The sequence below is a fragment of the Puma concolor genome, chromosome A3 (assembly GCF_028749965.1).
Source record: "Puma concolor isolate L17-30 chromosome A3, mPumCon1.1.hap2, whole genome shotgun sequence".
Taxonomy (NCBI): Eukaryota; Metazoa; Chordata; class Mammalia; order Carnivora; family Felidae; genus Puma; species Puma concolor.
In genome coordinates, this window is record NC_141669.1 from 67,781,372 (window position 1) to 67,804,809 (window position 23,438).

The window sequence follows — 23,438 nt, forward strand, 5'->3', positions numbered from 1 at the left end:
CTGACCTTTTACAAAAGAAGCATTCAAAGCCCCAAACAGGATGTAACATTCTTTCTCGCAGCCAACCCTGTTGGAATTTTTTAACTTAAAAAACTCATTTTTTTAGGGTAGCCTGAGTTAAGGTGGGTCTAAATCTTGAAAAACTCTGAACGCGCAGTAATTTCTCCCTTGGGAAATCTTTATTCGGTCCTCAAAGCATCAAAAGGGCATTTCACTTTAAGTGCTTGACTCAGAACTGGCGGAAAATAAGGGGAGGTGAGGGTGGCAGGAGGGGGACACTTAATTAGAAACAGACACACTCCAAACAACCAAATGAAGCCAGCGTTAAATAGTCAGTTGTAGAACTAAGACTAAGGATTAAGAGAAAGAGGGCGGAATAATTATTTGCCCAGACGGTAGCTACAGTCAAACGACCTAGTGTAGGGGTGCGGCGGGGAATGAAGAGAGCACATACAAAATATTTTTAAAAATTGTTCTTGGGGCGCCTGGGTGGCGCAGTCGGTTAAGCGTCCGACTTCAGCCAGGTCACGGATCTCGCGGTCCGTGAGTTCGAGCCCCGCGTCGGGCTCTGGGCTGATGGCTCAGAGCCTGGAGCCTGTTTCCCATTCTGCGTCTCCCTCTCTCTCTGCCCCTCCCCCGTTCATGCTCTGTCTCTCTCTGTCCCAAAAATAAATAAACGTTGAAAAAAAAAATTTAAAAATAAAAAAATAAAAAAAAAATTGTTCTTGACATTCCTGGGCATTTTTTTTTTTTTTTTTATTCCAGAGAGATGAAGATTTATGTCCACACCAAAAGCCCCACATGAATGGTTATAGCAGCTCTGTTCATAATAGTCCCAAACTGGAAACGACCCAGATGTCCTTCAGTAAGTGAATCTACGAACTGTAGTACAGTCGTATCTCTGCTCAACAAAATGTAAGTGACTACTGATACACAATAACCTGGAACAATCTCCAGAGAATCATGCTGAGTGGGAAAAGAAACCAGTCCTAAAATGTTACATCGGTGTGATTCCATTGATACATTTGTGAAAGGACAAATGTTTAACAACGGAGAACAGACTGGTGGTTGCGTGGAAGGTATGGCTGTAACAGAGCAGCAGGAGGGGGGTCCTGCAGGGATGGAAATGTTGAGTCCTGGTTGCATCAGTGTCCTATTCTGGATGTGATTCTGTATTACAGTTACATTACAGATGTCACCATTGGGGGACAAAGCTAAAGTGCACTGAATTCTATCTTACAACCACATGTTGAATCAATGCACAATTATCACAACATAAAAAGGTTTAACCAAAAAAACCCCACAACCAACTGCTCTCAGTAATTGTATTGGTGGCGCTATTAGTATTGCTACTCGGAGGAGTATATGTGTGTAATAGGTGATAAAGCACATGAGTTGTTATAGGATATTCTGATTCTTTGCCCCCTGATCGTTGAGTGCTGATTCTGGGTGGAAAAGATTATGACATAATATAGAATATGTTAAGTCAAAAACTGCAATCCTGAGTTGCAGTATGAACTCATGAATTATTTTTATCTACTGATACACACAGAAAAAAGGATTAACCCAGTAGTAATGAGCATTTCTAGCACATAAATTGTGGTTCTGATATATCATTTTCCACTAAAAGAAACCAGGGTTTCTTAGAGGGACTTCTGATTGCAGGTCTGAGGCAAGAAATGTACCGGATTGGGCCTGGGACAGCTTGTCAGGCCAGAGAGGGAAGAAAGGATCAAAGATTACTAGGGTTATATCAATAGGACTCAGAAGCCAACTGGAAGGGGCTTCTACTAGCCAAAGACGGGACATCTTTAAGTTTCAAAAAGGATAATGTCATTGTTAGTGTTGGGAAGTGGAAAGTGAAAGGTTTCACTAGGACTCTCAATGGTGACAGAAATCTTGAGCTTTGAAGTATAATTTTTCCTTTTTTTTTTCTTATGGCTTTTTGGGTTATGGGTCATGCTTGAAAAAATCAGTTTAAATAATGGAAGATACTCAAGCTTTTAATCCTACTTTTCCTATATGAATTTTACCACTAAACCAAAGAAAATACTTTAGTCCAACTAAGAAATGAAAATAATGTATCCAGAGGGAAATAGCATGGGATCCTCCATACACAACCAATCCTAACAGTGCCAAACACCTGGTGATAACAATGTGTCCACCACCCAGTCTGATACACTCTATTTCATCCACTGAAGACGACTGGAACTATAAAAAGCATCATCACTCCAAGTACCCCCAAGAAAACACAACCCTGAGGTGCCATCAACTGAAGATGCATTCCAACTTCAGAAATGGTCGAGACAAAAGTGACCTTTAATCAGTCAATACCCATCGCATATCCTGACAGTTTTGTTACTGCTTGCTTCTCACTTTTCAGATATACAGAGGCCAGTATTATCACCCACCCACATCACTAAAAATTAAAGCAAAATAGCACATTATAGCAATAAAGGTAAATGTGTACAACCCTCAAAATACTAGTGTGCAGCGTTTTTTTTAAACCCATATTTACCATGATACGATTGACACTCGTGATCCTCTATGGCCTGTAGCTTCATCCACCATGTCTTGTTGGGGTTTCCTGATCACACCTGTTGACATTAGCCCCTGATGACCCACAGAAGCCAGTCTTCTGCTGCAGCTGCTTTTCCTTCCACTGCCCATCGTCTTCCCCACTGTGGGTCTCAGCAGATCCTCAGCAAGAACAGTAAGGAGAGACAGTACCACCAAAGTGAAGTTTCGTAATCAGGGATTGGTCAACCTCTGCAATTATGTACAAAATATCCCATGCATACACATTTTTTATGGGATTCTGGAATTGCTGGCTATTTTCCATTTGAGTGAGTCTTGCCTGCCATCTGGCTGGCTTTGTCAAGAGTAGGCTGTAATCAATCCTGATTATTTTTCAAGATGCTTTTTCTTAATGAAACATTTTGGTGAGAGGATCATCTGTTGAGACATGATTCCAATCTTATGTAAGGCAAGGACAAGGGAGTGTCACACTGAGATAAATGGCCCTGAGTGCATGAGAGAGGAAGGAGTGAGGGATGGCAAAGTCTCTGGAGTAACCAGAAAGCTCCAATGCCAGTCAACTGTGGAGTGCAGGACTAACATCACATTAGGCATGGGCACAGCTCACTGAAAACCCATAATACTAGCATCCCTTGCTGCTTTATGTAGGAAAATATACAAGTGCTATGCAGTCAATATACCCAGATTAAAAAAAGGCAAGTAACATCCATATCTAATCCATGATCTATGGATCTATGCTGGCATCACTGAACTGGCCCATGGGCCAAATCTGGCCTGTTGTCCTTTTTTGTATGATCTATTTAAGATATATTTTACACTTCAAATATTTAAAAAAAATTAGAATATTATGTGGCACATGAAGAGGACTTAAAATTCACATCCGTGTCCATAAATAAAGTTTTACTGGAACACAACCAGACCCATTGCTTCACACGCCATCGATGGCTGCCTCTATATTACACAATGAGCAGAGCTTCCACAGAGACAGTCTGGCCCACAAAGCCTAAAATATTTGCTATCTCTGGCCCGTTACAGAAAAAGTTCACCAATGCCCTCCTCAGAACTCAGGTTTAACAAGTTCTCTGTTAACTTTGTCATAAATAAAAGATAAAATCTGGATGTGTAGCTGCAAAACATTCCATATTTATTATTCTGTTTGCCGTAGTTTCCAAAGCTGGTGCACCATACACGCACAAGAATGCAAAACAGGAACCCAGACGGATGGTCTAATGTTTCCCGTTTGCTATTTCTGGCTTTGCAATTTTCCTACATGGCATGCACGCAGGGGAGAAAAAACAACAATTACCCACCGTGCTAGATTTAAAAGCATTTAATGACATAGCATATATTTAACAGGGCAAAAGTTGAGAGGTACAGGTCATACGACTGAGTGCCAGGCCTGAGCGACCACCTCCCTGCTCTGGCCCAGCCTCTGGAGTTCATTCCTATCAATGCCATTTTGATTGTGCAGTAAGATGAAAATTTGTCATTACAATCGTTACAGTGACAAAGAAATGCACACTATGTATCAAATAGCAAGGTAATGAAGCAAATTATAACACAGTGTGGCAACACACGAGCAAGTAACCATTAGAGTAACATTACTTTGTCCAGTAAATGCTTCAGTTCCACTTGTACACTTACCAATGATTTAAAGGGTTTATTATACATCTAGTTTTATTATACTTTGTACTAGAATTATCTCAAACATACAATATAATGTATTTCAGCAAAAAAAAAAAATTGAAATTACAGATTATTTAAAACAGTATCAGTTTTCTATTCCTTCTCGTATACCGGTATACCGACATTCTTAACTGTCCTTGCAGTTGATGCAGAAAAGCCGCATGTCATGTGTTAGTAAGTGATGCCAGATACAAACGGTTTGGTCTGTAGATTTAACACGGAGCTGCACTGTGGCTGCAGCGAGATCATAATACACGATCTGTTTACTCAAGGTTAGACCCGTCGTGGGCACTTCTAATAAGTCAAGACTCAAGGTAACCACTGGAAATAAATGGAAGAGAATGGTGTCAGGAAATTGGTACATTTTGTCTCTGGTGAGCACAGGAAATATTGTTTAAGCACCGCTGCCTTGCATACCAACAGCACTAGAGGCGGGTTATTTCCAACGCAGCCTCACAAAATTGAGGAACAGTTTAAATATTGAGATCTAATCTATAGAATTTCATTAAAAAAAATCTGGTCTTCCCTCTGCACCTCAAACTTTTGTAACTTGGAGATAAAGTGTTTAGGTATATTTCCCCCACCCCCCAGAAATGCTCTATAAATAAAAAAAAAAAAAATCAACCACATTGAAGAACATTAGGCACAGAGAGTAATGTGTTGGTTCTGAGCTTGCATGCTGGAGTTTCACTGAAAAGGTAAGAGAAGGGCAGGAGGTGAAGGAAAGGAGTTCACTTCTTTTTGCCAAAAATGCTGAACCTCTTCTCCTTGTCTTTCTCTTTGTCCTTCTCCCGCTTGCCAGGGCTAGACTCGCTGGTGATGGTGACAACGCTGGTGGGCAAGGTCTGTGCCCGGCTGGATGCTGGCGTGCTCTGGGTGCTGGCGGACACCTCGTGTTTATCAGAGGAGATGGCGGAGGAGATGGCCTGGATCCATGTGTTCATTTCCTCCTGGACAAAGGAGGCACAGGTGAGACTCAAGTAAGAGAGGTGGGCTCGAAATGCTCTTGCTCCACCTGCCCCACCAGTGTGCCTCTGTTGGTAGGAAAGCTTGGGAACAGTGCATCTGGCCAACAGGGGCTCCTAGCTAACTGAGAAGCAAGCAGTTCCCAAAGAGGCCTGCGCAGAGTGAACACGGTTCAGCTCTCCTGAGAACTCGGTTTACAGTATCCTTCAGAAGTCACCATTCTAGTATGTGGACCTACAAACGTGGAGGAATGAGAAGACGGGTCTCCACTGGTGGGGGTGTCAGCTCCCACCTCTATAAATTCCTTCTTCTTTTACTTTTTTTTAAAAAAGTGAAATATATTTGATATACAAGCCTGCATAAATTTAACAGAAGTTGGTTTTTCAAATCTAAAGCACTGCCCATGTTGTGGTTCCGTCAGCAGACCTTCTCTCCCTGCAAGCAGGGGTACAAACATGGAATGGTCAGGTAGAGGTGGTGGAGTGCAGCAGGGAGGCCCTGTGACTGGACTTCAGGATCCACATCCGGTCCTGGAAACACTTCACTGTGCCTCATCCACTGCAAGGGGAGTTGGGGGGTTAGGTGGGGAGATTTTCCACTGTCAACTTCAGGGTCCTGGTACTAGCTCTCCTGACAGGCAAAGACACAGTGAGATGCCATTCACTGCCCCCTAGAGATATAAGGGGAACCAAACAGCTTCCTGTTGTTAGTGACTGTGGAGACCAGATGACAGAAGCCATGGCTGATCATTACTTCTATATGGAACACTGTAGATAAAGCTTATCATGCCAATAAATACTTGCAAATACCTAACTACAGAGAGAAATGAATCTTAAAAACTTACATCATCTTTGGCTTGGAAGAGGTACTCATTGCCATCATTTAGTCTGTAAATTGAAGGAAGAAGTCAGTCACAATTTGACTTAGGAAGAAACAAAACCCTCAATTCCCAAAACCTATGTGGATATAAGCAGGCCACTGGAATCCTACCAGAACTGCCCATCAGAGCTCTGCATACATCACCAGCTGTGCCCAGGACCCACAAAGGCCAAGCAACAGCACCTTCAACATCAAGAAGTTATATAATTGGGCCAATATAATATACACAAAACTTAATGTTTCAATCCACTGGAAGGATAAAAAATGCCCCCAAAACAATCAACATCTGGCTTTGCTGTGACAAAGGAGCACCTGAATCATTGCTCTACACTGAATTTAAGAGAAAATGCTTTAAAAATTCTAAGTCCTTTCATTACATAACCATAAAGGGAACAATCCAACAAGAAGATGTAACAATTATAAATATTTATGCACCCAACATGAAAGCACCCAAATACATAAAGCAGTTAATAATAAACATAAAGGAAGTAATCAATAGTAATATAATAACAGTAGGGGACTTTAACACACCACTTACATCAATGGACAGATCATCCAAACAGGAAATCAAGAAAAACTGGCTTGGATGACACATTAGACCAGATGGATCTAACATATTCACAACATTCCATCTTAAAACAGTAGAATACACATTCTTTTCAAGTACACATGGAACATTCTCCAGAAAAGATCACATATTAGGCCACGAAACAAATCTCAACAAATTAAAGAAGATCAAAGTCATATCATACATCATTTCCGATCACAATGCTATGAAACTAGAAATCAATCACAAGAAAAAAAACTCTAGAAGGAACACAGATACATGGAGATTAAATAACATGCTATTCAACAATTAATGTGTCAAACAAGAAATCAAAGAGGAAATGGGGGAGACAAATGAAAATGAAAACACAATGGTCCAAAATCTTTGGGATGCAGCAAGAGCTGTTCTAAGAGGGAAGTTTACAGCAATACAGAATTCACTAAACAAGGAAGAAAAATCTTAAACAACCTAATCTTACACCTAAAGGAGCTAGAAAAAGAACAAAACCCTAAACCAGTAGTAGAAGGAAGGAAATAAAAGAGCAGGAAAAAAAAAAAAAAAAAAAAAAAAAAAGAAACTAAAAAAACAATATGAGAGATCAATGAAACCAGGAGTTGGTTCATTGGAAAGATCAACAAAATTGATAAATCCTTAGCCAGATTCATTAAAAAAAAAAAAGGACTCAATTAACAAAATCAGAAATAAAACATGAGAAATAACTGACACTACAGAAGCACAAAGGATTATAAAAGCATATTATGAAAACTCACATGCCAACAAAACTGGGCAACCTAGAAGAAATGGGTTAGTTCCTAGAAACATATAACGTCCAAAAATTGAATTGGGAAGAAATAGAAGATTTCAATAGACTGATTACCACCAATGAAACTGAATCAGTAATCAAAAAACTCCCCAAAACGTAAGTCCAGAACTAGATGGCTTTACAAGTGAATTCGACCAAGCACTTACTATTTTTAAAAACTTTTTAAAAGTTTATTTATTTATTTTGAGAGAGAGAGGGAGATAAGGAGACAGAAAGGGAGAGAGAGCGAGCAAGTGAGCAGGGAGGGGCAGAAAGAGGGAAAGAGAATTCCACACTGCCAGCACAGAGCCCGAAGTGGGGCTGAAACTCATGAACCATGAGATCATGACCTGAGCCGAAATCAGAAGTCTAAGTGACTGAGCCACCCAGCTGCTCCTCAACCAAACGACCAAACGTTTAAAGAAGAATTAATACCTATCCTTCTCAAACTATTGCAAAAAATAAAAGAGGAAAGATAGTTTCCAAATTCATTCTATGAGGCCAGCATGACCCTGATAGCAATACCAGATCAAGATACTACAAAAAAAGAAACTATGGGACCGTACCTCTGATGAACATAGATGTAAAATCCTCAATAAAATATTAGCAAACCGTTGGCGTACCTGGCTGGCTCAGTCAGAAGAGCACTGGACTCTTGACCTTGGGGTCGTGAGTCTGAGTCCCATGTTGGGTGCAGAGATTACTTAAATAAAAAACTTAAAAAAAATATTAGCAAACCAAATCTACAATGCATTAAAAAAAATCACTGCAATCAAGTGGGATTTATTCCTGGGTTACAAGGGTGGTTCAGTACTTGCAAATCAATCAACGGTGATACATCACATCAACAAGAAAAAGGATGAAAAACATGATTATTTCAATAGATGCAGCAAAAGCCCTCAAAAGTAGGTTTAGGGACGCCTGGCTGGCTCAGTTCGTAGTAGAGCATACAATTCTTTACTCAGGGTCGTGAGTTCAAGCCCCACGCTGGGTATGAGACCTACTTAACAAAAACAAAACCAAAACAAACAAAGTGAGAGGGAATATACCTCAACATAATAAAGGCCATCTATGAAAACCCCACAGCCAACAACATCCTCAAGGGGGAAAAACTGAGTTTTCCCCCTAAGGTCAGGAACAAGACAAGGGTGTCTACTCTTACTGCTTTTATTATTCAACATGGTACTAGAAGCCCCAGCCACAGCAATCAGACAACAAAAAGAAATAAAAGGCATCCAAATTGATAAGGAAAAAGTAAAACAGTCACTATTTGCAAATGACAACGTTATATATAGAAAACACTAAAGTTGCCACCAAAAAACTACTAGATCTGATAAACAAATTCACTAAGGTTGCAAGATATAAAAATCAATATACAAAAATATATTGCATTTCTATATATGAACAGAAGTAGCAGAAAGAAAAATTAAGAGAACAGTCCTGAGGTGCCTGGATGGCTCAGTCGGTGGAGCATGTGACTCTTGATCTCAGGGTTGTGGGTTCCAACCCCACGTTGGGTGTAGTGATTACTTAAAAATAAAATCTAATCTTTAAAAAATTTTTTAAGTTTACTTATTTTGAGAGAGAGAGAGAGAGAGAGAGCACAAGTGTGCACGTAAGCAGGGGAGGGGCAGAGAGAAGAGCCAGGCTCTGTGCCATCAATGCACAGCTTGATACGAGGCTCAAACTCACGAACCTGTGAAATCATGACCTGAGCGAGATCAAGAGTTGGATGCTTAACTGTGCCACCCAGGTGCCCCTAAAAATAAAATCTTAAGAAAAAGGTCCCATTTACAATTCCACCAAAAATAATTAAAATAGCTAGGAATAAACTTAACCGAGGGGTGTAAGACTCAGAAAACTATAAAACCCTGATGAAAGAAACTAAAGATGACATAAACAAATGGAAAGATGTTCCAGGCTCATGGACTGGGGAAAACACTGTTAAAATGTCCATACTGCACAAACCAACCTACAGATTTAATGCAATCTCTATCAAAATACCAACAGTATTTTTTCACAGAACTAGAACAAATAATCCTGAAATCTGTGTGGAACCATGAAAGACCCTGAGTAGCCAAAGAAATCTTGGAAAGCAAAAAAAACCAAACAAACAAACAAAAAAATTGAAGATATCGCAATCCCAAATTTCAAGATACATTACAAAGCTGTAGTAATCAAAACAGTATGACACAAAAATACCGGCACAAAATCAATGGAACAGAATAGAAAACCAAGAAATAAACCCGCAATTATATGGTCAATTTATCTTTGATAAAGGAGGCAAGAATATGCAATGGGAAAAAGTTCATTCAACAAATGATGTTGGGAAAACTGTACAGTAATGTGCAAAAGAATGAAACTGGACCACCTTCTTATACCATACACAAAAATAAACTCAAAATGGATTAAGGGCCTAACTATGAGACCTGAAACCATAAAAACTCTAGAAGAGAGCATAGGCACTAATTTCTCTGATATTAGCCATAGCCACATTTTTATAGAGATGTCTTCTGAGGTAATAGAAAACAAAAGCAAAAGTAAACTATTGGGACTTCATCAAAATAAAAAGCTCCTGAACAGGAAGCAAACAATAAGCAAAACTAAGAGGTAACCTATGGAATGGGAGAAGATATTTGCAAAGGACATATCCGATAAAAGGTTAGTAATCCAAAACACAGCAAGAACTTATACAACTGAACACCAAAAAACCCCAAAATAATCCAATTAAGAATGGCAAGAAGACACGAATATTTTTCCAAAGAAAACATACAGATGGACAGACACATGAAAAGACGCTCAACATCACTAGTCATCAGGGAAATACAAATCAAAATTACAGTGAGATATCACCTCACACCTGTCAGAATGGCTAAAATCAAAAGCACAAGAAACAACAAGTGTTGATGGGGATGTGAAGAAAAAGGAATCCTCACACACTGTTGGCAGGAATACAAACTGGTACAGCCACTGTGATAAACTGTATGGAGGTTTCTCAAAAAATTAAAAATAGAATTACCACATGATTCAGTAATTCCACTATTGAGTATTTAATCAAAGAAAAAGAAAACATTAATTCAAAAAGATATATGCACCCCTATGTTTACTGTAGCATTATTTACAATACCCACAGTATGGAAGCAACCCAAGTGCCCATTGATAGATGAATGTATAAAGAAGATGTGATCTATATGTATTTATACACACACACACACACACACACACACACACACACACACACACACACACCATGGAGTAATACTCAGCCATAAAAAAGAATGAAATCTTGGTATCTGCAACAACATATATGGGCCTACAAAATATAAAGTTAAGTGAAATACATCAAAAACAAATACTATATGATTTCACTCATATGTGGAATTTAACAAACAAAACAATGGAACAAATGGAAAAAATAGAGAGAAAAACCAAGAAACACATTCTTAACTATAGACCACAAAACGATAGTTATCAGAGGGGAGGTAGGTGGGGGGACACATGAAAGAGGTGAAGGAGACAAAGAGGACACTTATCGTGAGGAGCAGTGAGCAATATATGTATATAGAATTGCTGAATCACTACACTGTACACCTGGAACTAATAAAACACTGTATTGTTAATTATACTGGGATTAAAAAAATTATGATTATTTTTTGAAATTCTGCTATAGAGCTGGCATCCCCCAATTTATAAATACCAGAGTTTTTAAATAGACATAAATAAAAGATCTAGATTTCTCTTGTTCTATGGTACATAGTAAAAGAAACTGTCCATACAAGGCCATCCCTGATACGGAAAAGTCACTAGTTTAGAGGGCTCACTCATTCACTTCACTGAGGTACAGAAGGAGTGATCCTGGGGGGTGGGGTGGGGTGGGGTGGGGAGGGTAAGTACCCTTTGCCAATATGCTAACCCTCTGAACCTGCATCAAGGGAGAACAAAGGGGGAGGGGGGCAGCCAGGGAGCCAGGCTGTCTGCGCCTTGTCTTACAGAGTGTAAACGTTCCAAGTTCTGAAAAGCCTGCCTCCAGTGCTCCTTGAAAGAGCTGAAGAAGTCACACCCTTTGAGACTCTCATTTGCAGTCTTCAGCCTATTCCAACTGACACGACAGAAATGCAGAACTGAAGACCAAAGCTTTTCAGGTCCCAAGGCAATAGATCATATTAGTATTAAACTAATTAAAATTGTAACCACTACCATGTTTACTTTCTAGCGGATAAAATGATTTTTCTGTCCATTTCCCAGTATAAGAAAAACTTCTAAGCTTGGATCCACTCTGTGGGGAGTACAGGTGTGTGTTCTACAAGCTAAAGACACTTGGAACTAGATGTTACCAGAATCAGCTAGAACATCTGCTGGGCAAGTCAGGGGAGCACGGACACCCAGTCCTAAACATGTGCTTCCTACTTGTCTCCATCTGGCTCGAGGATGACTCAATTGACCCACCTCTAGCTAGCTCTTGAGCAAAGAATAGCATCTCCTGGGTCTGGATAAGCTGCAAAGATGGGTAAACTATTTTTCTAAGCTTCCCTTAAATTGTGAGATGTGAACAGTTCACCCTGTCTTAGGAGACAGTAAGTTCCAGCTTATCAAAACAAAGCTGTTTTCTTCAAGGTCGAGCTGTGCCATTAACCACAGGGAGGCCGGTGACTGGCCACAGTCCCTAAAGATCCAAACTGAGACATGTGCCAAATTGGCACTAGGTTCAGTGGTGTTTTTTTTCTTTTTTTTTTTTTTAATATGAAATTTATTGTCAAATTGGTTTCCAACCAATTTGCTCATCCTAACAGGTGCCCTCCTCAATATCCCTCACCTACCCTCCCTCCCTCCCACTCCCCATCAACTCTCAGTTTATTCTCAGTTTTTAAGAGTCTCTTATGTTTTGGCCCCCTCCCTAACCTTTTTTTTTTTTTCCTTTCCCCTCCTCCATGGTCTTCTGTTCAGTTTCTCAGGATCCACACAGGAGTGAAAACATATGGTATCTGTCTTTCTCTGTATGACTTATTTCACTTAGCATAACACTCTCCAGTTCCATCCACGTTGCTACAAAAGGCCATATTTCATTCTTTCTCATTGCCATGTAGTATTCCACATTGGTGTTTTTTTATTTTCTTCTAATGGCAGAGAGAAGGAACTGACTGATCGCAGTATCTGCCTAGTAAAACCAACCCCCAGAGTGAAAATAAACAGGGGCATTACTCTTGGGAACCAAGGAATGCAGCACCTCTCACCTTAGCTTGAACACGTGTTTCTTCTTCTTGTAATCAAGGGCCACTTCACAGATGGCTTCTTTCAAACTCACAGGGACCTCGCTGTGGTAGGGAATTCCAGAGGCAGCGGTCTTTGCATCTTTGTAGAAACCCATTTCTTGGTTATTTATGACACAATAAACATTGTGCCAGGACCTGAGCAGTAAAGAAAGAAACGTCAAGGTTCTAGACCACACTTCCTTAAAGAATTAAGAATTTGATTAACATGAAAACAATCCACACACAATGTGATGTGACCCACTGTTAAAAGCCTTTCCTAAATTCTGCTAAAACTGAACCATGGAACAAAATTCCTCCATGGGCCACTGGGACAGTGTACATGTTGGTACAGTGGTAGGTGTTTCTCAGAGTCTGGGGAAAAACACGGTACCCTCTTCTATTAAAAAAATACTCTTGGCTCTGATGGTAAAGATTTTTTGCTGGTGTGGATACTCTCTGCTGTACTATCCTCTTGTGGTGATGCTGTACAGGGAAGGCTTCTCATTTGAAACATGCCTGTCCTTAAGCAGCTCCTCCAGGACCTCAGCTTTAATCCTGATGTGGCCTGGCGATGTGACAGGGAGGCAAATCCAGAGCCATTAGCACATGTGGAAACTCGGGATGAATCAGAAAAGGATGGCCTTTCCCGCCACGATATGGCAAACTGTCACGATTTACTCATTTTATCAGAAGTTACTTTACTGCCACCTACCTATATTAACATATAAATTTATGTTGTACTCAATGTGGATGGCAGCTTAGATGGGATTTCCTGGTCTAATGTTTGACCTATACAACTGTAAAAGGTGGTCTCAGGCAGAATGGTTTACTGGTTAAGCACACTGGCTTTGGAGTCAGATAGGAATTTCACCCCAGCTAATGCCATTTACCAGGTTTCTAAAGAGTGGGCTTTTTTAAACACACAGAACCTCCATTTCCTTATCCGTAAAATAATAAAAGTAGGGTTTATTGGGCGATAGTGAATATAAACACCGACAGGGAGATATATCTGGGGAAATGAATGTCTTAAGAAAAATCTCACAAGAAAGAACACTTCACTTTAAGGAAGATTCCCCAGCCTCCATGTAGCACATTCCTTCTCAGGAAGTACTAGGAAGGCCCCTTTTTTGCAATTCTTATGCACACTTAACTAACCTTCTTTCTGTGAATAAGAAGCACTTATTATTATTAAGTGAGTAATAAGCACTCTACTCCCAACTTCCAATGTCAGCCCTAAGAAAAACGTGACGCCCAGGAAGCCAAGAACAAATGGACTTCACAAGCAACCCCCTGTCCCCCCAATTCAACACGCAAGCGGATGCCTCTTTCTTTAATGGGCTGATTTCCCATCTTACTGCCTTAGCCTTTGCTGCTGTTACCTGCTTGAGGCTTTCTTATTGTGAGCCTCCCACTCATGCTTCCGATTCAGGAAGCCTTCCATCTGGGCCGAAGGCGTCTCCTGGGTTCTGGCCGGCAAGGTGGCGGCACTCTGGGCCGGGAGGGCAGTCTTGGCTTTGCGGTCGGACGTGGGGGAGGGGATGGGGCTAGACTCCTTTGAGCTTGTTCTTTGCTCTGCGGCGCCGTTGACCATTTCGCTTGTGTCCACCGCTTCTGCCATCTAGGGACAGCGGAGAGGCCATTCAGCTAACCCCGTGAGCCACAGGGGCGACCACATACGCTCTGACTCGCACACGTGGCTGTGTATAAATGCCTGGCACAGATCGAGGCAGTACAGTAAAACCATTGCAACATCCCACAAAGCCAGCTGGACACCAAGGACATTAGAAGGTGGGAAGGGATTAATGCCTGCCCGCTTATGGGAAGATGAGAAAAGCGAAATGCCAGGATGAGTTTTACTGCACTCTGCTCCTCTGATCAATCCATTTTCTCTAATGGAACTCAGATCATTTCCTCTTGTGGTTACTTTAAAACAAAAGGACAACAGGAACAATCACACATATTAAATATGAGAGAGTGGACGTTATACAGCAGCCACCTTACAACCAAGGACGTCACCAGAAGAGCTGGAAGTTGAAGCGAAAGGGCATTCACAAACAGGTCGACAGACAACTCTATCAGAACTACACAGCATTCCCCCAGAGTAAGACAAGGAAAGACCTCCGGTTTCTGAAAATGCTCTCTGACTCTCCTCCCCCACCCCTCAACACATCATCATAAACACATGCAGAAATTAGGATGACAATCATGCATTTCACATCTACCATCCCAGTTAGATTTTGGAACTTAAGAGCTGGAAGGAAATGAGGCAAGTCAACAAACATCAATTTAACCACATCTGCCGGAGTTGTATCGTGAGTGGGTTGTAGTTTGTGTTAAAGGAGCTGGAAAAGCCAATCACAGTCACTCAACACCACACGGCTATTTACCCCCAAACACAGACAGAACCAGGGCCTTCCCCATCACGTGTTGGTTGATCACGGTGCCTTGCTGCACTGAGACGAGAAAGCCCAGACACAGCCAGGCTTCCCGCGGCTCTGACCGGCAGGCTGGAGACGTCTTCGGGAGCTGTTCCTTCCCAAGCTCATTTATATTGTAACCCTCAGGGCTTTTCGGCTTTGGAAATGCAGTAGGGTCTCGGTTCATTATCGCTTTCAGCCTGTGTACCATCAACTGTGTACCATTAACTGTCGCGGCCCCCGGCGGGTACACCCAGGGCATGGGATTAGCAAGTTACTAAAGCTGGGTGTGGCTGACGCTTTAGTGGATTACAGACAACCTGCACCCCTTGTACACGGACAAACATGGAGGTGTCAATGGCAACGTTCATTAGATACGTCCCCCACCACTGCTGCCCAGAACCAAAATGACAAGTTAGCAGCAACAACCTCAGCAGGATAAATGGTAGAACGACCACCACTGCCTTCAACACTCAGATATGTCAACTCTCAGGAACTGGATTGCTCATTCAGGTCTTCTATCTACGTGGCTGGGTGGGAGTCAGGAGTTTCTATTCCACATACACAAACTATCACTGCCACCATCAGGGTTTAGGGTGAGACGAGAGGCTTTGCAATTTAAGGGTGTTTGTGACCGGAACCCTTTACCCACAAAGCAATGTGGAAAATGGAGTCTTAGGGCAGGAAGACACAGGGAGAGGGGGTGTACGTGTGATTATCCTGGTCTCGTGACACCCTGTAGACGCGTGCTTATGAGCGACAGGCTATTTAAATATTTCTCTTTTCTTTCACTTTTAAAGGAGAGATGCAGGAAGAGAAATAACAACCAAAAAACAAAACCCTGAGTCCAAAGAAAGTGAATGGATTTTGAAGTTGACAAATCTGTTCTAGTGTGGAATTTCAGGAGACTTCTGATGGGAAGGAAGTGTGAGTTTGGTCTGAAAGGCCTGTGCCAGGTGAGTCCAGGGAAACATAAGGTTAGTGTGTATAGAAACCAGGTTAAAAAAAATTAGTGCTGCAGCTGTGACTTAAAAACTGCTAGTGACAGCAGTGACCTGGACGGAGTAGCATTTGCTGAAAAAAGGCTAACATTTATAGCATTTGGTCAGACTTCAAGGTAGGTGAAGGCCAGGGAAGCCTCTTCTGGGGGAAATTCTGCAGCAAAAATTTTTTTCTTTAGAGTTAGAAGGAAAGAGAAAACCCCAAACCAGTATGCAGAGATAATTAATGTTTATGCAAATGAATCACTAAACCAAGAAAACAAGGGAAATAAAAGGAACAAAATGAATTTTAATGGACATGTGCTGAAGCATGCCAACAGACAACACATCACTAGAGACAAACATCAAAAGCAAATCATAGCGCTATGACCATACATGTGACTCGCCCCCCCCCCCCCCCCCCCCGCTCCTCCCCCCCCATTGCTTCTCTTTAGCGATTAGTCCAGAGTGCTTTAGTGGCTGGGTACACCTGAGATCTTTAAATCAGGAGGTGAATGAGCATAAATGCAACGTGACAACTAGTAGCACAAGAAACACCTGATTGGTTTTCTAAGTGCATGAAGCAACACTATTTTCAAAGTTCATTAACTTGAGTCTCTGCACCACAACTCAAAAGAATGAAAAGGCTTTCCTTTTTCCATTATAATAAAAAATTTGTTCTGGCAAACTACAAATTTAAAAATCTAGATAAAAATAGGCATGAGAACAAATGCCAAAAACATCATAGCACTCCTTCTCTGTGCTTACGTGGTTTCTTTTTTTTTCCTTTTTTTGTCTTCTGAATACAAAAAAGCATAAAATTGGGTGTTATTCCAGATGATATAAAATTTAAACATATATATATATATGAAACATCACATATATACATATAGATCAATGACACACAGAATTTGGAGCCAGAAACACACATCAGGGCTCCCTAATGACCAAAAGATAAAGCAGTAGTTTTTTCTAAAATGAATTTTGGTGTGTTTAAGGCAGAGACCCAATAATGGTGCACACTACCCCCAGAACATAAGAAGCTTGGCATCTATCTATATACCCATCTACAGTTACAAGTAGATAGATATGTACATAGAAATAAGGAAAAACAAACAAGATGCTATATGATGTTATCCTGACAAAAGAAAAAAAAAAGACATGCATCATGAAATGAAAAGACAAATCAGACTTAACTCATGGAAAACACATATCAAAACAGGTTTCTCATTTCACTAACATCTAAATATGGCAAATGAGCAAGTGACTGTCTCACAAGGCTTTGATGTAGTATGGATTTGGTTCTGTTCTGTCTTTATCAGTACCAGGAAATCCCCTTTCATAAGCTTTTATTCCTAAGGAATAGAATTTATGTTAAAACATATTCAATCCCTGCTGGTGGTCTGATAAATGCCATCCTAAAAGACTCCTTATTGGAGAACTCCACAAAAGGTCGTGAGAAAATGAAAAATAAATGAGAAGATCCATATGAGACATACAACGAAATTTGTCTACACAGACACTAAAATTACTCCTGAAGCCAAGCGGTGTCCAACGGCTCCTAGGGGTGGTCCACCACATTCATGGTTCAAGTAATCAGGGTGAACCAGAAAGGCTTCTGTTCTGTTTGAAAAACTTAAACAGTCTGACACCCTGAAGTCATCAACTGAATGAAGAGGCCTGGAAGTCTGAGAGGCAGGCTTCCGAAACATGCTGAGAGCCGCTGCCACCCGCCACATTGGGCGTCACGGTGGTGCCGACAGTGATCAAGACGTGGGGGGTGCGGCAGAGGTCAAAAGGCACTTCACTCCTGAGGCTGGCTGCGTTATTTGCTGCAAGTAAGCCTAGAAGTCTCAATTCAGGTCTTGGCAGAAAAAAATGAGAGGAATTCATTTGGAAAAATAAATAACCCAAGGGTCTCAAAATCATTTCAGATTCTGCACCTAAAATTAATAGTGCTTCCCAAGTAGATCCAACCACACCCCCCTTTTCTTCCTTGCTCATTTTCAATGAATAAAGGCATCCTTCATGGAATGTGACACAGGTGACTTACAGTTTTAATCTTAGTACTAAGAGTCTCCTTCCTCTTATCCCAGTCTTCCTAGTTCCTATTCAACTATTGCAGGTTAATAACATCTGTAAAGGGGGCTCTGTGTAGTGCAGTATTGCACCCTGTTAGTATAACTGGATGTGTCATACCTGTCGGATTCTAGTTTTCTTCTTCATTTTGCTGTAATCTCATTTAATTTCAATTACTCATGTAAGGCTTTCGCTGTAAAATCTTAATAAAGTAAAAAGCTCACAATAAATAAACAAAAAATTAAGAATGTTGCTTTAAGGCAACTGAGCATCCATCATTAAAAGACCCAAATAAACATGAATTAAATGCAAACAAATACGAAACCAAGGAAGCCTACGAATTAAGGAAAATTTTAACACTGTGGGTGAAGTGGAAGCCAAAAGGTCAAACCAACAGGATTTGGAAAGAGTGGTTCTTGACAAATGGTAGTGAACTTCACAGTCCAGACCACGGCTGGTCACTGGCTGTCCGTCTGCTATTAAAGTTTTTGTAGTTTTGGTAGGTTTGAGAGCGGTAACTAACCCGTGGAGATCCCTGTTCAGTCGGCAAACCGTTCTGGGAAACTTGCTCTCCTTTTGAGGTATCCCTGTTAGGTAAAGTGGGGAAGGAGGACAGAGGAGGGAAGGGAGGGCGAGGGAGGAGAGGGAGAAAAACAGAGGATGAGAGAGAAGAACATCAGTCAACTTTATTATAGATTTTCTCTTAGAAAAACATACGCAACCCCCTTTTACATAACGTAATTTCTTTTTAAGAACTTCCCAAGTGTTCCAAACCAACTCTAGGTAGAGAATAAGACCACAGGCATGCTTTTTCTCCCCAATAAAGGCAGCATTCAGGGTTGGCATGGGGCTCTTACCACAACACAATAATTAGCTTTTCAGAAATAGACAATAATTTCTGTTCTTTACGTGAAGGACATTCAAAAAGTATCACCACATAATCACTGGCCTGAAATCTGGGTGGTTCACTCCATCCATTTAGTCACATGGAAATATTGAGTGAGGGTGTGTTTGTGCGTGCGTGTGCAGGCAGTTGAGTGAGCACTGTCCACACTCCACTTTTGCCGCCTACACAGTAGCAATGTGACTGTGGATAAGTCCCTGTTCTCCAATGTCATCCTGGGGTGACTGCACGGATTCTAAGTACTCTACAGAATTAAGAGGAAGGGCATGTGGCAAGGCCTAGCATAGCACAAGCTTAGAAAAGATGCTCTCCAAACCTCACTTGCCACTGAAACTAAGACTTGAGGAGGGCAGTCTGCCCATGACTCACCACTGCTGCTGGGACTCCATCTCCTCGGAAGCCTTCGTGCTCGGCTCGGGAGAGGGCGGCCGCCTCTTCCTCTCCTCTTCCTCTTGCTGTCTGCGCACTTCCAGTAACTCCAACTGAGAGAGAACACGATAATGTTCAGCAGAGCCCCAAACTTTGCTCCAATTAAGGAAAGCGTTCTAGAGGAACCCAGAAAGCCCTCCTGTCTGAGTTTTCCACACTGGATCACGCTGGACAACCAGAAACTCTAACATCCAGCAAGATGGCACTGGGATCACAGGATCTGCAGCTACAACCCCAAACTACTGCAAACAGAGATCTGCGTGACACACAGTCCTAATCCATGGGGTTTGCATGTCCCCTGGGACATGGGTTTAATTTCTAAACCAACTATGCAGCTTTCAACTTCGTTTAGGAAGAAAGTACCTGAGCGTGAGCATCCACGTTTACTTCCCATCAGAGCTCAAACACCAGACACAGAGCTACAATAAATCTCAAGGAGGCTTCTTGTGCTGTGGTAGGCATTTGTGTTTAGCTCAAACCCAAATAACACATAAACAAAAGCCACAGGGTAGTCTAATTGAAACTAAGCCATTCCATAAGCAGTATGTACGTACTAAAAGTATTCCGTTTGACACAAAGTATGCAGGTATGTTTTAAGTCCCCAGACCTGTAGAAACCAGGAAGAACACCATTTTTGTGCACCATAAAGGATCAGCTTTCTACCAGGAGTACAAGTGTCATAGGAGAGGAAATACCAGTGAGTAAGCCCTATTGTAAAGCTTTAATTTTAATGGTGACAGAAGAAACGATCAGGAATGGGGAGAATTTTCAATGGTTTGGGATCCAGCTATTACTTGACAGAAATTCTAATTCTGAAAACCTGAAGAAAACTGCAAGACTAACAAACTCACCTAAAAAGCAAAGCTTTCATGAGATATAAGAAGAAAAACAGATCAAAAGAGAAAAGCAAAGCTCACTCAATCAATTCCCCGGCAGGTAGCTATCGTAAAAGTGATCACAAATCTAGGTATCCAGGAGTAACTTAGGGAGTAGTTGTCCTGGATAGTCTCCCAGGTCCTGGATCAAGAGAACAACCATTTCAGGAAGGTCCTCACTGTTTCTAAAAACAGAATAACATGAATTCTCTGGTCTAGGTGGTGAGCAGACAGAAGCAGCTGCCAATGGAAACCAACAAGCAAAGCACCCCCGGCATCCAGCAGTCACTTACCGTTGTCAGCCTTTCCAGGGCAGAGAACCTCTCATCCCAGGTTGCTGCAGACTTTTCAAAAGCCTCGTGGCGCTTGATGAGCTTCTCCACCTCATCCACACTCTGGCCTATTTCTCGGCTGGATAGGTATGGCTCTTGTCCGAGCAGCCAGGCCTCGGCCACACTGGCGTCCCGTGAGAACTGGTGGACCTCCAAAACTGCACAGAGTACCAAGAGTGAGTGCTGGCCAGCAGGGTGACCTGGCAATCAGGGAGGGCACTGCCCTCTGGTGGCAGCTGCCCACACAACCAGTCTATAGTCTAAATCTGCGCTGTCCAGCAAAAATGTAACGTGACCAACATATCCAACTTTAACTTTTCTTGTAGCCACATAAAAAAATAAACTGATGAAATTTAATAACAAGCGGGTCAAATTAAGAAGTATATTTTAGACAGCCTAATATATCAAACTAGTATCATTTCAACATATAAGCAGTATAAAAAAATTGAGAGATGGAACGTTTTTTCCTTACGCCTTTGATATCCAACGTACATTTTATACTTATAGCACCTCTCAATTTGGACCAGCTCCATTTCAAGCTCTCAAGAGTCACTTGTGGATGGTAGCTACCACATTGGACAGAGAATAGTGCAGGCCTAGAAGGTATGCTCTACTCACTCAGCCCTACACCAGTGAGACAAGCCTCAGAGCCCTGAAGGAATTCAGTCTACACACAAAGACTAGGCTGATGAAGGAGGCATTCATCAACCACCCTTTCTGGGATGGTAGTTATAAGTTTTATTTTGAGGGGCTGAGAGGGAGGAAAGGATATGGGGAGTACTCTGGAAAGTGGGGACAATATGGGCTAAGGCTTCTGCTTTCCTCATTCTCAAAACATATAGACCAAATTCTCATCCAAAGAATGTTCAAGAGCAGGACTTCTTTTCCAAAAGAGGGCTCTAGCCCAAAGGGTAACGTGCCTTCATTTGGTATTTTATACACATTTTACAAAAGGCCTCCTGGGTTCTGTTTCTAGTGAGCACCCTTGGTGTCTGAGAATGGGGTTCTAGTACATGAACAGAGCCCAGAGCCGCACACATGCAGAATGGCAAAGTATGGCAAATAATGCTTGAGCTGGCTACCTTCAGTGTTCATACCTATTATTAAATGCTATTCCCAATACTCTATGTTATAAACTCTGTGGTAGCTCACATATTCCTTTATAAAATCAGATGAAAATTACAATCTACCTCAGAGGTTCACTTGAATAAATGCAGAAAAATATATAAAACACTTAAAATAATGCCTAGCTCACTGCAAAACCTTTATAGTTGGTTGCGTTTATTAAGTTACCAACCTTCTTCTAAGAACACCAGATATAAGAAGTAATCTGGCCAACTCTCTACCTTCTTGACTGCAGTAATAATTCCTCTTAAAGATAACTGGAGGAGGAAGGGACTTCAATCTGCACTCTTCTAGAGGGATACTGAGTTGTCATTTCCAGTCTGTTCCTAAAGAACACCCAAATCCCATTTACAACACTGAGATCAATCATGGGATAAACAGTAATAAATACACCCCAGGGAACAGGGAACTACTTAAAAATATTTAGCATGAAATGGTGAAATAAGGCATTAAAGAAGTAGTATTTAGAACTCCAGAAATCATTAAGTGATAACATCACATCAAATCAATTAAAACAGGAAACTAAACTTGCATGCTTTCAATGGACACCCAAAAAGAATGGAAAAATTAAGTATGTCCTTACTCAGTCTTAACCATTCCCATCGGTCTTCCCACTTGTCAATCATTTCTTTTCTCTTTTCCGTCAACTGCAATAGCTTTTCCTTGATCTTGAGAAAAGAAGGACAACAGGGACAGCTTAACAGATTGTACCACATCCTCCTAACCTCCCCTTGATGGGCCACTTCAAAGAAGAAAATACATTTTCTGTAGAGACCACTACTAAGCCAGGGAGTATCTAAGGACTACTCAGTTAATTTGTGTACTGGAGAGAAAAACATGACAATGTGCCTTCCAGAAGGGACTGAGACGAAGGCTGGGCTCCACCCAAAGCTGCTATCATGAGGAGGCCAACAATGCACTGAGCCCTCTCCAGATTCTGGAGCTCCGGAGGGTAAACACACTCAGGAAGAGGGGGACAGTGAGAGGTGCAAAGCCCTGACTTCTTTGAGAGAACAACCTAACCTTTCATCAAGTGGGTCACACATGCTGACTCATCATTTACCCCTGTATTACTATCATTCTAACTGGAATTAGCAACCTTCCACTAACAGCAAGCTGACCTAGAGGACATGTGACAGATAAGGAGTGGCACCCAAGGTGAGTACTGATGGAGGAGGTGACAGAGGATGGAACTTCAACCTGGGGCCCTCAGAAATTGTCTTCTGTGCCAGACTCATTGGCTCTGGGCCTAGAGTCTTCTTGTGTAACTATACCACACACACAGGAGAGCAGCAAGGAAGTTTGAAATACATGTAAGCATATCTATGTATGAATGCACATATATATTTCTCTGTATGTGTGTACATGCATATACACATACATACACACTCACAATAGAAAGTTATCTCATGTCTTAACACCAGCTGCACCCACCCCAGGGCCCTAAAGCAAACAGCGTCCTACCTCCTCAGATGCATAGTGCTTCCTCGCCAGTAGGGATTTCCCAAGTTCAATGCAAGTTGTAAAGCTGTCATTACGAGCATCGATTTCAGCTTTGATACCTTGATGATTATTCATTAATAGTTCAACAGATGATACATCCCTAAAATTAGACAAATAATACCTCCTT

At 41.5% G+C, this 23,438-nt stretch overlaps 1 protein-coding gene across 4 annotated transcripts in view; it reads right to left on the bottom strand.

The window, feature by feature from the left end:
• Nucleotides 1-3,853: 3,853 nt before the first annotated feature.
• SPTBN1 (spectrin beta, non-erythrocytic 1) overlaps nucleotides 3,854-23,438 on the bottom strand; it is a 200,540-nt gene continuing 180,955 nt past the window's right edge. For all 4 annotated transcript variants that reach the window (XM_086701103.1, XM_086701105.1, XM_086701106.1 and 1 more), the window contains 9 exons: nucleotides 23,273-23,411; nucleotides 22,392-22,476; nucleotides 20,645-20,841; nucleotides 19,417-19,529; nucleotides 18,667-18,730; nucleotides 14,047-14,285; nucleotides 12,650-12,823; nucleotides 6,035-6,077; nucleotides 3,854-5,174 (listed from right to left, as the gene is read on the bottom strand). In XM_086701103.1, the coding sequence (XP_086557229.1) occupies nucleotides 4,956-5,174; nucleotides 6,035-6,077; nucleotides 12,650-12,823; nucleotides 14,047-14,285; nucleotides 18,667-18,730; nucleotides 19,417-19,529; nucleotides 20,645-20,841; nucleotides 22,392-22,476; nucleotides 23,273-23,411 (1,273 nt within the window). In that variant the 3' untranslated portion in view covers nucleotides 3,854-4,955. The remainder of the gene's footprint in view (nucleotides 5,175-6,034; nucleotides 6,078-12,649; nucleotides 12,824-14,046; nucleotides 14,286-18,666; nucleotides 18,731-19,416; nucleotides 19,530-20,644; nucleotides 20,842-22,391; nucleotides 22,477-23,272; nucleotides 23,412-23,438) is intronic.